Source organism: Oncorhynchus clarkii, chromosome 13, assembly GCF_045791955.1.
Source record: "Oncorhynchus clarkii lewisi isolate Uvic-CL-2024 chromosome 13, UVic_Ocla_1.0, whole genome shotgun sequence".
In the NCBI taxonomy this organism is placed as follows: domain Eukaryota; kingdom Metazoa; phylum Chordata; class Actinopteri; order Salmoniformes; family Salmonidae; genus Oncorhynchus; species Oncorhynchus clarkii.
Genome location: NC_092159.1, coordinates 35623439 through 35639210, shown reverse-complemented (window position 1 = coordinate 35639210; position 15772 = coordinate 35623439). Strand labels below are relative to the sequence as shown.

General features: G+C 41.4%; 1 protein-coding gene across 1 annotated transcript; it reads left to right on the top strand.

Annotated features, from left to right (window-relative positions):
- The first annotated feature begins 1416 nt into the window (after positions 1-1416).
- Positions 1417-15723, top strand: LOC139423912 (beta-1,4 N-acetylgalactosaminyltransferase 2-like). The gene is made up of 10 exons (XM_071175553.1): positions 1417-1544; positions 1776-1919; positions 2246-2352; positions 2496-2533; positions 4535-4712; positions 4810-4896; positions 7935-8116; positions 10192-10335; positions 11224-11455; positions 15539-15723. The coding sequence occupies exons 1-10, from the start codon at positions 1417-1419 to the stop codon at positions 15721-15723; spliced, it is 1425 nt and encodes a 474-aa protein (XP_071031654.1).
- The last annotated feature ends 49 nt before the right edge of the window (positions 15724-15772 follow it).

The window sequence follows — 15772 nt, the reverse complement described above, 5'->3', positions numbered from 1 at the left end:
GCTCATACAAGGAGAAGACTGATCAGAGATGCAGCCAAGAGGCCCATGATCACTCTGGATGAACTGCAGAGATCTACAGCTGAGGTGGGAGACTCTGTCCATAGGACAACAATCAGTTGTATATTGCACAAATCTGGCCTTTATGGAAGAGTGGCAAGAAGAAAGCCATTTCTTAAAGATATCCATAAAAAGTGTTTAAGGTTTGCCACAAGCCACCTGGGAGACACCAAACATGTGGAAGAAGGTGCTCTGGTCAGATGAAACCAAAATTGAACTTTTTGGCAACAATGCAAAACGTTATGTTTGGCGTAAAAGCAACACAGTTCATCACCATGAACACACCATCCCCACTGTCAAACATGGTGGTGGCAGCATCATGGTTTGGGCCTGCTTTTCTTCAGCAGGGACAGGGAAGATGGATGGAGCCAAATACAGGACCATTCTGGAAGAGAACCTGATGGAGTCTGCAAAAGACCTGAGACTGGGACGGAGATTTGTCTTCCAACAAGACAATGATCCAAAACATAAAGCAAAATCTACAATGGAATGGTTCAAAAATAAACATATCCAGGTGTTAGAATGGCCAAGTCAAAGTCCAGACCTGAATCCAATCGAGAATCTGTGGAAAGAACTGAAAACTGCTGTTCACAAATGCTCTCCATCCAACCTCACTGAGCTCGAGCTGTTTTGCAAGGAGGAATTGGAAAAAATTTCAGTCTCTCGATGTGCAAAACTGATAGAGACATACCCCAAGCGACTTACAGCTGTAATCGCAGCAAAAGGTGGCGCTACAAAGTATTAACTTAAGGGGGCTGAATAATTTTGCACGCCCAATTTTTCAGTTTTTGATTTGTTAAAAAAGTGTGAAATATCCAATAAATGTCGTTCCACTTCATGATTGTGTCCCACTTGTTGTTGATTCTTCACAAAAAAATACAGTTTTATATGTTTATGTTTGAAGCCTGAAATGTGGCAAAAGGTCGCAAAGTTCAAGGGGGCCGAATACTTTCGCAAGGCACTGTATATATGGTATGACTGTATTTGCGTAACTTGCATGATGATTGAAACTTTTGGCAAAAAAATAATAAGCTGCCCTGTGAAGTCTTAGTAGCAGAGTTGTAATTTGAGTGAGAAAGCATATTACCCACGGGGCCCAGATGTCTAGTTTTGATGTACATGTGATTGAGTTTGTCAACAAGCAATTTGAAAAAGTGAAATCAACAAAACGTGGAACCATGTCATTTGATTTAGGTTAAGAAATCCACAAAATGTCTTTCTTTAGATTGATGACTTTTTGAAAATCCTATATGTATAATGACCATAACGTTGATTCAACCAGTTTGTTCCCAGTGGGTAGCCACTTCAAGATTTTACATTGCTTCCCTGGTCAGAATATGATGCTCTTGTCTTCTACAGATGGGCAGGTGCAAGCAGGTACTTGTCCTAGCTATTTTCTGTCTGTCCGCATCAGTGATGTACACCTTCATATACCACTATAGCACAACAGAAGAACACACCGATCAATTAGTTCCTCAGCAAATAAGGTACCTTTTTCTTTATCAGCAACTGTTTGTTTGAACTTGTAGTTGGAAGACTTTCACCGGTTATGGTGAAGCCTGAAAACACACTTGTTTTTTTTAAAGACTGTTCTGCCATCGCGAAAATCAATAAAGTACTGTACCAGTTTTAAAATTGTATATTGGTCCTCTATCTTCAGCAATGGGACCTTCTCAGTTCTTGCAGATTGTGTTCTATTTGTCCCTGCGAATCAATAGAGCCCTACCATCCACCAGTCTCAGACAACCCAATTGCACCTGTCAGGGAGGCGGAGTGTTGGTACTGAAAGATCACCTTCCAAAAGACCGGTATGATAACATAGTCAAACGAAGAGCTGAGGAGTACAGGAAGCATCATATCAGGTGGGTGAAAAAACTACAGATGTAACCTGGTGTTACGGAAATCACGTAGCTTAGCTAGTACTCCCCCCCGGCACGAACACGAGACTTGTGCTTCGCAACACTCGTGACCGCCTTCCATTAACATTTCAAGCCAACTGTGGAGTTAGTTTATTGTAATTCCGTTACACTGGCAAGCAGGTCATTTCTGGACATGACATTCTTCCATTTCAAGAATGCTAGAATACTCACCAAATGGATTGGTATGCCTTAGATATGCACATGCGCACGGCCAACTGTACGTGCTGTACTCAGGAAACATTAATGGGACCATTTGATCACCCCCTTAGGACAAGCTCCAGTCTGAACAGGCTTATTTTAGCTCCATCCAACACCCCTCTTCAATATCCAATCCAGGGGTTCACTGTTGTCCCTCTTCAGAAGACATTGATACCAGGTAGCCTATGCAATAGCCATTTGTTTATGTACCGTCCATCAATATAGACTAACTGTGTATATATAGAATGTTCTTTGCAAAGCAGTTACACAATAGATTTCGTAACTCGATATTTAAATTGTGCAATAAAAATATTATTTCAGGTTTAGCTCTCCATGCAGCAAAAAGACAAAGTTACAAGGTTGGTTCGAAACGCTTTGAATGTATACTGGGGTTATTGGTCTTATGTTCTCCATGTTGTAATGAACACCTCTTTGTTGGTGTTTGATTGGACTCTCTGGTAAGGCTATACAGTAAGGATATTTATTGACGTATGTTATGGCTAAAGCCAGTGTACAGACAAACGCAGGATACAAACAAAGTCAATTTTACCCTTAATGTTAAGAGTTACTTGCTCTTTTTGGTGGTGGTTCTTTACATCAGGTGTCATATCTACCATTTTCTGCTTTGCTTTTACTTCATGTAGGGGAGAACGGGGATGAAACTAACACTTTTTTAGTTTTTTGCTATTTACGCAGATCGATAGTGCTAGAAAAAAACATTTTATGATAAACAACTTACAGTATATATGACCTATAACACTATAAACCCTAATTAAATGTCTAGCATACATTATTTTAAAATATACTTTTGTACCTGCCAGGCGGGTCTAAACTAAAACAGGCTTGGGGCAAAATTAACAGCTGGCCGAAAGTGCACAATATCAATCTTATTTACATTTTTTGGGGTTTGTAATGCTCCTTACTGTCAACAAAGGTACTATCAGACATAGTTTCTTGTTTGTGTCGCTTCAATAAATATATTGGTTCGAAATTCATTAAAATTAACCATGCGTCAGAATCGCAATGTCGCACAACCACCACTATTTTTGTAAAACTTATTTTGCCTATTAATCGGACTAAAATGATCACATAATAACTATATTAACCAACATTTCTTTAATGAAAATGTTAAATGACTATTCATGTTTAGCCCTACAAATCAGATGTGCGTCTTTGTCATGCGTACTCCTCGTGACTTAATAGAATAAACATTATTCTCTTCACAAATGGCAAACTCATCATGCTTGAGGTAATTGACCCCCAGAATCATAGCTATAATAATGCATTGATTTATTTTATTATTTTAAAGATGTCATATCATTTTTAAACATTTAGATAACATTATGAAAGCAATATGAATTATAAGAGGCAATGGCCAGTGTTTAAACGTGTTTATTTTATTCCAGGTCATCAGTTGAAATTTCGTCTCACCCAAGACTAGCTAACATGATACTTAAAAGCTATGCTGTCGTTTAGTCACTAGATGGGTTAAGAAAATGACATATGTAAGCACATCTCTACAACCAAAAAAAAAACATTTCTGGGTCCGATGGTCGCGCTGACTTCACTACATCATTCTAGCTTCTGAGTTATCTGAGAAAATGGGGATGTTACTTTCACCCTGTGTAACTTTCGTCCCAGTGTTGTGATACTTGTGATTTGTCCCACAGATGGTTTGTTTATGCTTCTACCGTTGTGACTGGATGGAGTAGGCCTACAACCGCTTCATTTAGTGGACCCATGACAACTGTAACAAACCCTAAGCCATTCTAACTTGCTCCGTTTATTCACCTAACCTGCCGCGTTAGTTATCCTAACCTGCTATGTAAACAAATCATCCGTTTTTTTTCTCCCCCCACACGGGTTCATTCCTCGTTACGGTATGTCTTTTTGAGACCGCATTGAAATGAACAGGATGGAGGAGTTTTTTCCCCAAAATGTTTTCCTAGCTAACTGCCTATCCGCAGACCGTTGCACAAATATTAAAGGCACATGTTCAAATGAAAGTTTTACCATGTAGAACAAATCATCCACCTATTTTTCACATTTGTCTACAATGACAGTAATGCTGACACGTTTTGTGCTCCAAAAGATGCAAATCATTTTTGAACTGTGTATCTAAACGCTAAATCTCAATTCAGTGTTTTTCTGCTTCAATCTCACTTTTATCAGCAAAATGTCATTTTAATACACCCCAGAGGAACTTAATTGATTAGAGAAAGAAGTATGCAGATGCTAACAGGAACCACATTGATTCAACAACTGTACAATCACATAAGTTCCATAGAAGTGGAAAATGGTCCATCTGCTCAACCTTTGGCCTAAGTCTATGAAAACGCTATGGTGTTATGTACCTGCAGGTGACTCTGCGTGTGTCCAGTGGTGTCCTGGCCATCAAGGCCCTTGGAGAGGGAGACCAAGAGGGACAGGGAGAGAAAGAGATCACTGTCCAGTCTACCAGCCTATATGACCTCAACAATCTTCTGGGACGACTGACCTACACCAGCACTGTGTACCGGATGAGGACTGGAGACTTGGGTAAGGCCATAGATCCAGCTTTCCTACCATAGCCATGTCTTCCTCTCCACATGAACTGAGACTCTCATGACGCCACCCGTCCCTGCTCTTTCACCAGCTCACTTCACGTTTGAACACCATGAGGCTGTCTTCCCCATTGTCATCCAGCAGACATCAGTGCCTGTTTTATATGACATAGGAAACGGTGAGATGCCCCCTTTTATTCCCTTGTATTGTAGACAGTATCTGAAGAGTGAAATTGGGGATAATGAATCATCAACCGTAGGGGGAGGATCAAGACTCGGGATCAGAGTGGTGGAATAGACATAAAGGGTACACTAAAGATAATGTGATTGTTAATTTGTTGTTTTTTGGTCATGAAGCTTCTACAGATATGTGCAAATGGCTGCGTCTTTAAAACGGCAAAATTTAGGGCTATCGTCAGGTACCAAGATTAGGTCATCAGGAGGAATTATGACATCACCCCTCGTAGATAATGAAAATATGAAAGCAGAGCAAACATGCTGTCAGCTTGCCAAATTCAACATTCCATGACCCTACTTCCTCCATTCCTGAAAAGTGGAGCTTTTAAAGCATCTTCATCATGAGCCCAAACTCTGCTGGCTTACCAACTTCAACCTGCCATCACCTAACTGCTATCAGCAATGTTGCTGTATTGACATAGCCAAGTCAAATTATTGGCACCTTTTTGATAAAGATAAGCTAAAAAGACTATAAAATAAATAAAAAAACTGAGTTGCTGTATATTGTATGCAAGAAAAGAGAGAAATTGTTATTTTATAGTAATACAACTGCTCAGAAATAGATTTAAGAAGTAAAAAAAGACTCAAGCATAATGACAGACTTTTTCTAAAATGCTTTGTGAGTTTGGAGAACGCATTGGGAGGGATCTTAGACCATTCCTCCATACAGAATATTTTACAGATCCTTGATATCCTGGTATTTGGTAAAGTTCATGATGCCACTGCTTCTTAAGCAACAAAAAAAACATAACATATAACAGTCCGTAGGAACAGTCTGTGTGGAAGCCAGATGTTAAATAAAATTGAAGTTGTCGGGTAACATTTTTGTTGTTGAATTTTACCCCTTTTTCTCCCCAATTGTTAGTAGCTACTATTTTGTCTCATCGCTACAACTCCCATACGGGCTCGGGAGAGACGAAGGTTGAAAGTCATGCGTCCTCCGATACACAACCCAACCAAGCCGCACAGCTTCTTAACACAGCGCGCGTCCAACCCGGAAGCCAGCCGCACCAATGTGTCGGAGGAAACACCGTGCACCTGGCAACCTTGGTTACGGGCTGGGTGCACTGCCGGCTGGGTGCACTGTGCTCAGCCCGCCACAGGAGTCGCTGGTGCGCGATGAGACAAGGATATCCCTACCGGCCAAACCCTCCCTAACCCGGACGACGCTAGGCCCCACGGACCTCCCAGACGCGGCCGGTTACGACAGAGCTTGGGCGCGAACCCAGAGTCTCTGGTGGCCCTTAACCACTGCGCCACCCGGGAGGCCCTCTGGTAACATATTATTATATAGACTTTCCTAATGTAAAAGTCAGTGAGCAGGGTTTGTGCATGCAGGAACAGTCATGTATGCTTTTTTTTTTTTTTTTTTTTTTTTTTTTTACATAATAGTGTAGGTTAACAGGGAGAATAAACCAATATGAAAGTTATCATAATCTTATTGAATTATCAATATTGGTGCCTACCACTTGCAAACATTGTGTATAAAACCTTAAAAGGACCCTTGATACGGGATTTCACATGACTGAGAATACAGATATGCATTGTTGGGCAGAGATACCTTCATTTAAAAAAAAAAAAGTAGGTAGTGGATCAGTAAACCAATCAGTATCTGATTTGACCCCCATTTGCAATTTGCATCGTCACACATCCACTTTGCATAGAGTTGATCAGGTTGTTCATTGTGGCCTGTGAAATGCTGTCCCACTCCTCGTCAATGGCTGTGCGAAGTTGCTGGATATTGGCGGGAACTAGAACACGCTGTCGTACCCGTCGATCCACAGCATCCCAAATATGCTCAACGGGTGACATATGGTGAGTATTCAGGCCATGGAAGAACTGGGGCATTTTCAGCTTCCAGGAATTGTGTACAGATCCTTGCGACATGGGGCTGTGCTTTATAATCCTTGTGACATGGGTTTTACATTACATTATCAAACATGAGGTGATGGAGGTGAGTGTCCCGACAATGGGCCCCAGGATCTCGTCACGGTATCTCTGTCCATTTACAATTGCCATCGATAAAATGCAATTGTGTTCGTAGCTTATGCCTGCCCATACCATAACCCCGCCGCCACCATGTGGCACTTTGTTCACAACGTTGACATCAGCAAACCGCTCGTCCACACAACGCCGTCTGCCCAGTACAGTTGAAACCAGGATTAATCCATGAAGAGCATACTTCTCCAGCATGCCAGTGGCCATGGAAGGTGAGCATTTGCCCACAGAAGTTGTTAACGACGCCAAACTGCAGTCAGGTCGAGACGCTGGTGAGGACAGCGAGCATGCAGATGCGCTTCCCTGAGGCGGTTTCTGACAGTTTGTGTAGAAATTCTTCAGTTGTGCAAACCCACAGTTTCATCAGCTGTCCGAGTGGCTGGTCTCAGACGATCCTGCAGGTGAAGAACCCAGATGTGGAGATCCTGGGCTGGCATGGTTACATGTGGTCTGCTGTTGTGAGGCCGGTTGGATGTACTGACAAATTCTGTAGAATGACGGAGGCGGCTTATGGTAGAGAAATTAACATTCAATTATCTGTCATCAGCTCTGGTGGACATTCCTGCGGTCAGCATGCCAATTTTACGCTCCCTCAACTTGAGACATCTGTGGCATTGTGATGTGTGACAAAACTGCACATTTTAGTGGCCTTTTGTCTCAAGCACAAGGTGCACCTGTGTAATGATCATGCTGTTTAATCAGCTTCTTGATATGCCACACCTGTCAGGTGGATGGATTATCTTGGAAAAGGAGAAATGCTCTATCAGGGATGTAAACAAATTTGTGCACAACATTTGAGAGAAATACTCTTGTGTGTATGGAAAACTTCTGGGATCTTTTATTTCAGCGCATGAAACATGGGACCAACACTTACATGTTACGGTTATATTTTTTTCATTATACAAATCAAACACATATCCACCTCCAATTGCAGTAGGATCTCGGATGTCACTGCATTAAACCAGAGATTCTCTCATTGCAGATATCAACGACCGGGTGACCATCGTCACCAAGACGTTTCTGAGATACACCGAGCTGCAGGTCCTCATCAGTAGCATAAGGACCTATTACAAGGACATCAAAATCATCATTGCCGACGACAGCCTGGAGCCACAGAAAGTGAATGGCTCCAACATTGAGCAGTACATCATGCCCCCAGCACAGGTACAAGCTGGTTTTGGTCAAATTGAAAACCTCAAAGTGGACATTCAACGTGAATTGATGATGGACATAAAATGCATGTGTGATTGAATTTCTGAGTTGAAAGGAATAGAAATAACATTTTATTGAAATGTTATTGTCAGTTATTAATTAACCCAGGTGTATGTATTTGTCTCCAGGAGCAGATCCGTGCAATAAGGGCAACATGCCATAGACTTACACTTACAGATGTAGGATCTTAATTTGAGCCAGTTTGCTACAGCAGGAAAATAATCCTGCAGCAACAGGAAATGTGGATTATAATTAATGAACATTTTTGTAGGGGTTGATGCTTTTTTTCTTCCGTTGGGGCAAGTTTTGAAGTGCAAATTACAAACGTTAGCTGTGCAGCAAAATTCTCAGCAACAAATGAGTAATCAAATTAAGATCCTACATCTGTAACGAACTCCAGTCGGCCACACTGGATTTGAATAAAAATACACTTGAGAAGAACGCAGACAACCACCAAAGCCTTGAAGTTTGAATTGTCATTATCAGCAGCAGTCAGTCAAATGAGCAGGTTTAGGCAACAGCCTTCGTAAGCATGCAAGTTTATTTACATGACGTCACATACGTTTTTCTCATTTTCTCATTGACTGTCAATATATACTGAGCAGTGGAGGCTGGTGTGAGGAGCTATAGCAGGACAGGCTCATTTAAATGGCTGGAATGAAATTAATTAGTCCAATTCTAGCTATTACAATGAGCCCATCCTCCAACCAGCCTCCACTGACACTTAGTGTACAAAACATAAAGAACACCTTCCTAATATTGAGTTGCACTCCCCCCTTAATATAATAGTTTGATTAAGACATTCACATGCTTTGTAAGAATAATTTCCATAACAATCCTGTTTACATGGACACACCTGAAATCAGGCTACCTAATGCTACTTTGATGAATGCAGACAAACGCCAATCAAAGAAAACCGTTCTACCACAGCGAGCATCCTATTTTTGGGAAGCATTTTTTATTCGGAGTTCTGACATATAAAGTTTGTATGTGAACTACTTCCTAGGAGCCATACATTGTTGTTCCGAACACACTTCACTCGCGCTAAAGAGGAAGGCTCGCTCGGCAGGTGGTATCAAATGCACAGATCCAATACCTCTGGTACGCTGATTTGAAGGTGTTTACATGTCCTAATCATTCGAAAGATTGCTCAGAAAACCAGGAGTCTTAATCGGCGTATGCTTACTTCGATTTTGACCTGACGCCGATTTTTAAGATAAACAGAGGAAGGTGACTATTTTACATGACTATTGCATAATCTGCCTACTACCATAATCAGTTTAATATCCAATTATTAGTGTGCATGTAAACATACTCGTGGATTTAACAAGTGACCTCAATAAGGGATCATAGCTTTCACCTGGCCAACCATTGTGAAGCTGTTATGGAATTGTTAGTCTTTAAAAAAAAAATGTACATAAGAAATGTTAAATGTGAAGAAAAGCAGTAGGACAATGTGGCATAAGCTAGAAATAATAGGTGCATGCCAATTGTTCTCCTACCGCTAATGGTTGTCGGCAGAACCCGTCCATTTGTTAGATATCTGCAGCTGCTAAAGAACATTTTGTTTCAGTAAGGGCAGGGTTTCCTTTTCTATGTTATATAGGTGAAGGATCTTAATTTGATCACTGTTGCTGTGAATTTTCACGCACCGTAAGAAAATACAGATGAGCTTTGGGATTTGCATAAATCCACTGAAAACCCGTACTAACACATGGTTCTATTAACTGCGTTGCACTTCTTATGTAGTGTAATTTTAGCCAGCTAATAGCCTAACCACATATCAAGCAACATTTCATGTACGAAACGTTCAAATCCCTTTGCTGCAGGACTATTTTGCGTCGACAGTGCTGGTCAAATTACGATCCTACATCTGTATGCCTTTAGAACCCTGCACCCAAAGACTTTTGATGATGAACTGTTGAGTCGGGAACACATTCTGCTGTTAACAAGTTTACCATTCTTTTTATAGGATATTTTCATCACAGATTGCAAAGTAATTTTGAGGACATTTTCCTTCCCAAAAGGGCTGGTTTGCTGGCAGGAACCTGGCTGTCTCTCAGGTCACGACCAAATACTTCCTCTGGGTCGATGACGACTTCCTGTTCACAGACAAAACCAAGATCGAGAATCTGGTGGAGGTGATGGAGGCCACACCAGAACTAGACGTGGTGAGCAGCGTAACTGTAGCCTGATTCCCCCGATATGTCACCAGGCTAGAACAAGTATTACCTGTTTTGCTTAGACTGGGGCTGGAATTCAGTGGTAGCACAGCTCTCAATCAACACTTTCTCTTCGCAATATTGATGTTGTGAAAACAATTAAAATAAAATAAAATCCTGCTTCAGACCAACTAAGCTATCCACAACTCTGGATCCAAGTACCTGTCTGACGTCATTCTACCCTCCTGCCCCACACGCACATTTCCCTCCTCCAGGTCCCTCTCCCTTCAGCAGACTAATAACTATGTGACAGGGCTTTCAGTTGAGCGGCTCTGTGGCTGTAGAACGTACTTCCATACACTGTCAGGGCTGCAGAGTCTCTGTCCTCGTTTAAGGCACAGGTCAATAACCTGCTGTTCAGAAAAGCTTTCAAAGACCTCTGCTAAATCTATTTGGATCTGGATCTGACAACACATGAATATAGCTTTGCTTGTTGTCTGTGTTCCACACTCTTGGGGGGAAAAAAGGGTTCCAAAAGGGTTCTTCAGCTGTCCCCATAGGATAACCCAATTTGGTTTCATGTAGACCCGTTTTGGGTTCCATGTAGAACCCTCTGTAAAACGGTTTCTACATAGAACCGAAAAGGGTTCTACCAATAACAAAAAATAGTTACACAAAGGGTTCTCCTATGGGTACAGCAGAATAACTCTTTTAGGTTCTAGATACACTCTTAGCACTTTATTTTTACAATTTTCCTATGTTCTGTGTATTGGATTGTTTTATATTCAATTTTTTTTCTAGGCATTGGGTCTGAGATGTGCTTTACAAATGAAATGAAGAGTAATAAATATTATTACTACATGTGGACCTGCTCTGTTCTCTGCCTCCTGTGATCAGGTGGGGGGCTCTGTGGCGGGCCACGGCCAGTTCTACTTCTCTTTGGTGTACGAGGAGGGTAATGGGGAGGACGGGGGTTGTCTGAACAGAAAGGGAGCAGTGAAATACCAACCTGTTCCAGGCTTCCCTACCTGCTCCTTCACTAGCGGGGTGGTCAACTTATTCCTCGGTCGCACCGACGCCGTGCGCAAAGTGGGCTTTGACCCCCGGCTGAAGAGAGTGGCGCATTCAGGTTGGCTTTTAAATTATTATTTTTTTACATATATATTTAACCTTTTATTTATCCAGGAAGTCTCGCTGAGGTCTGAAGAGCTCCATTAGATGGGATACTTTTTGATTTTATTTTATATACATACAGTACCAGTCGAAAGTTTGGACACACCGACTCATTCCAGGGTTTTTCTTTATTTTTACTATTTTTTTACAACGTACAATAATAGTGACGATATCAAAACAGTGAAATAACCCCCCAAAAAGTGTTAAATAAATGTATTTTATATTCTTCAAAAGTAGCCACCCTTTGCCTTGACAGCTTTGCACACTCTTGGCATTCCCTCAACCAGCTTCCTGGAATGCATTTCAATTAACAGGTGTGCTTTGTTAGAAAGTGAATTTGTGGAAATCAAATCTAACTTTATTTGTCACATGGGCAGAGTACTAACGGTGTAATGCTTACCTACAAGCCCTTAACCAACCATGCAGTTCAAGAAGAGTTAAGAAAATATTTACCAAATAAACTAAAGTAAAAAAATTATAAAAAGTATCACAATAACAAGCCTATATACAGGGGGTACCGGTACCGAGTCAATGTGCAGGGTTTGTCGCGGAAATTTGTACATGTAGTTAGGGGTAAAGTGACTATGCTGCTACTTACTGTTTAATATCTATGCAATGTCAAAACAAATGGGTGAGGGGGTCAATGTAAATAGTCCAGATGGCCATTTGATTTATTGTTCTTAACAGCTTCTACCCCCAAGCCTTAAGTATCCTTTTGGTCCTAGACTTGGCGCTCCGGTACAGCTTGCCCGGCGGTAACCGAGAGAACAGTCTATGACTTGGGTGACTGGAGTCTTTGACAATTTTTGGGACTTTCCTTTGACACCGCCTAGTATATAGGTCTCGGATGGCAGGAAGCTTGGCCCCAGTTATGTATTGGGCCATACACACTACCCTCTGTAGCACCTTACGGTCAGATACCGAGCAGTTGCCATAAACAGGCGGTGATGTAACCGGTCAGGATGCTCTCGATGGTGCAGATGTGGAACTGTTTGAGGATCTGGGGACCCATGACAAATCTTTTCAGTCTCCTGAGGGAGAAAAGGTGTTGTGCCCTCTTCACAACTGTCTTGGTGTGGTTGGACCATGATAGTTCATTGGTGATGTGGACACCAAGGAACCTGAAACTCTCGAGCCGCTCCCCTTCGATGTCCCTTTGTAGACTGAATTTCTTTCCTGAATGCGTTTGAGTCAATCAGTTGGGTTGTGACATGGTAGGGTTGGTATACAGAAGAAAGCCCTATTTGGTAAAAGACCAAGTCCATATTATGGCAAGAACAGCTCAAATAAGCAAAGAGAAATGGCAGTGCATCATTACTTTAAGATATGACTGTCAGTCAATATGGAACATTTCAAGAACTTTGAAAGTTTCTTCAAGTGCAGTCGCAAAAACCATCAAGCACTATGACAACACTGGCTCTCACGAGGACCTCCACAGGAAAGGAAGACCCAGAGTTACCTCTGCTGCAGAGAATAATTTAATTTCAGTTACCAGCCTTAGAATTTGCAGACCAAATAAATGCTTCAGAGTTGAAGTAACAGACACATCTCAACATCAACTGTTCAGGGGAGACTGTGTGAATCAGGCCTTCATGGTCGAATTGCTGCAAAGAAACCACTACTAAAGGACACCAATTAGAAGAAGATGTGAGACCAAGAAACACGAGCGATGAGTTGGACCGCAGAGTGAAGGAAAAGCAGCCAACAAGTGCACAGCATATGTGGGAACTCCTTCAAGACTGTTGGACAGGCATTCCAGGTGAAGCTGGTTGAGTGTGCAAAGCTGTTATCAAGGCAAAGGGTGGCTATTTTGAAAAATATATTTGAATTTGTTACTACATGATTCCAAATGTGTTATTTCATAGTTTTGATGTCTTCGCTATTCTACAATATAGTAAAAACTAAAACTTGAATGAGTAGGTGTCTCCAAACTTTTGACTGGTACTGTATACATATTAGTTGTTTAGCTTCTTGATTTATTTTAGGAGGGAGACTTGGCCAGTATGTGTTATGTACAGTTGAAGTCGGAAGTTTACATACACCTTACCCAAATGCTTTTAAACTCAGTTTTTCACAATTCCTGACATTTAATCATAGTAAAATTCCCTGTCTTAAATCAGTTAGGATCACCACTTTTATTTTAAGAATGTGACATGTCAGAATAATAGTAGAGTGATTTATTTCAGCTTCTCTTTATTTCATCACATTCCCAGTGGGTCAGCAGTTTACACACATAGTATTTGGTAGCATTTCCTTTAAATTGTTTAACTTGGATCAAACGTTCCATGTAGCCTTCCATAAGCTTCCCACAATAAGTTGGGTGAATTTTGGCCCATTCCTCCTGATAGAGCTTGTGTAACTGAGTCAGGTTTGTAGGCCTCCTTGCTCGCACACGCTTTTTCAGTTCTGCCCACATATTTTCTATTGAATTTGAGGTCAGGGCTTTGATGGCCCCTCCAATACCTTGACATTGTTGTCCTTAAGCCATTTTGCAACAACTTTGGAGGTATGCTTGGGGTCATTGTCCCTTTGGAAGACCCATTTGCGGCCAAGCTTCAACTTTCTGACTGTTATCTTGATGTTGCTTCAATATATCCACATCATTTCCCCTCATGAAGCCATCTATTTTGTGAAGTGCACCAGTCCCTCCTGCAGCAATGCACCCCCACAACATGATGCTGACACCACCGTGCTTCACGGTTGTGATGGTGTTCTTCGACTTGGAAGCCTCCCCCTTTTTCCTCCAAACATAACGATGGTCATTATGACAGTTCTATGTTTGTTTCATCAGACCAGAGGACATTTCTCCAAAAAGTGTGATCTTTGTCCCCATGTGCAGTTGCAAACCGTAGTCTGGCTTTTTATGGTGGTTTTGGAGCAGTGGCTTCTTCGATATAGGACTTGTTTTTACTGTGGATATAGATACTTTTGTACCTGTTTCCTCCAGCATCTTCACAAGGTCCTTTGCTGTTGTTCTGGGATTGATTTGCACTTTTCGCACCAAAGTACGTTCATCTCTAGGAGACAGAACGCGTCTCCTTCCTTCCCGGTATGATGGCTGCGTGGTCCCATGGTGTTTGTACTTGCGTACTATTGTTTGTACAGATGAACGTGGTACCTACAGGCATTTGGAAATTGCTCCCAAGGATGAACCAGACTTGTGGAGGTCTACAATAATTTTTCCTGAGGTCTTTGCTGATTTATTTTGACTTTCCCATGATGTCAAGCAAAGAGGCACTGACTCCGAAGCTTCTAAAGCCATGACATAATTTTCTGGAATTTTCCGAGCTATTTAAAGGCAGTCAACTTTGTTCATGTAAACTTCTGACCCACTGGAATTGTGATACAGTGAAATAATCTGTAGTCTGTAAACAATTGTTGGAAAAATGACTTGTCATGCACAAAGTAGATGTCCTAACCGACTTGCCAAAACTATAGTTTGTTAACAAGAAATTTGTGGAGTGGTTGAAAAACGAGTTTTAATAACTCCAACTTAAGTGTATGTGAACTTCCTACCTCATCTGTATGTAGATATACAGTATGAGAAGTGAACAAAGTGTATGGCGGCGGTATTGTATAATGTGTGTATTTTTCAGTCGGTTTGTACTGTATATAGCAGTACTGTGTGTCTAAGACAATTATTCCCACCAGTGACATTAAAGTTCATCCTATGCTAAGAGGGCCGGTAAATCCCCGTATAAACCTTTGCACATGTTTTACATTTGAGTAATTTAGCCGACACTCTTATCCAGAGTAACTTGCAGGAGCAGTTAGGGTTAGGTGCTTTGCTCAACAGCACATCCACAGATTGCAGCAAGTCTGTAAACTATGTCAGTAGGAAATCTGGTAAGCTGTGTCAAGACAAATTCGGTTACGTGTGGTAAGTTTAGAAAAAGTAAATTGTTTCTATAGATGTTGCTTTTTTAAACCCATGTTGCTTTTTTAAACCCATGTTGCTGTTTTTACGCTTAAGGCACTGCTGTCTTTGGTAATTCATCTTTTCTCCATTCCACTTTCCCTGTCCATATGTCTGTTTCAGAGTTCTTCATGGATGGGTTGGGCAGTTTGCTGGTTGCCAGCTGTAGTCATGTCAGCATCGACCACCAACCCAAAATTGCAAACGCAAAGTACTCGTCGTTCCGACGTCAAAAATCCAAAGATTTAGAAGACAAACTAGCTCACCACTTCTTCAAGAACCACCTGAAATGTATCCGTTATGGATAGTTTACAAAGAATTACAGTGAAAATAGTGGCGCAATAGTGAGGTGCACGA

Bases quoted from the DNA above. Each gene is read 5' to 3' on its own strand.
- LOC139423912 (XM_071175553.1), top strand. From the start codon at position 1,417: ATGGGCAGGTGCAAGCAGGTACTTGTCCTAGCTATTTTCTGTCTGTCC. The intron at 1,920-2,245 runs GTGGGTGAAAAA...TCACCCCCTTAG, and splicing joins TACAGGAAGCATCATATCAG to GACAAGCTCCAGTCTGAACA. The intron at 8,117-10,191 runs GTACAAGCTGGT...CCTTCCCAAAAG, and splicing joins ACATCATGCCCCCAGCACAG to GGCTGGTTTGCTGGCAGGAA.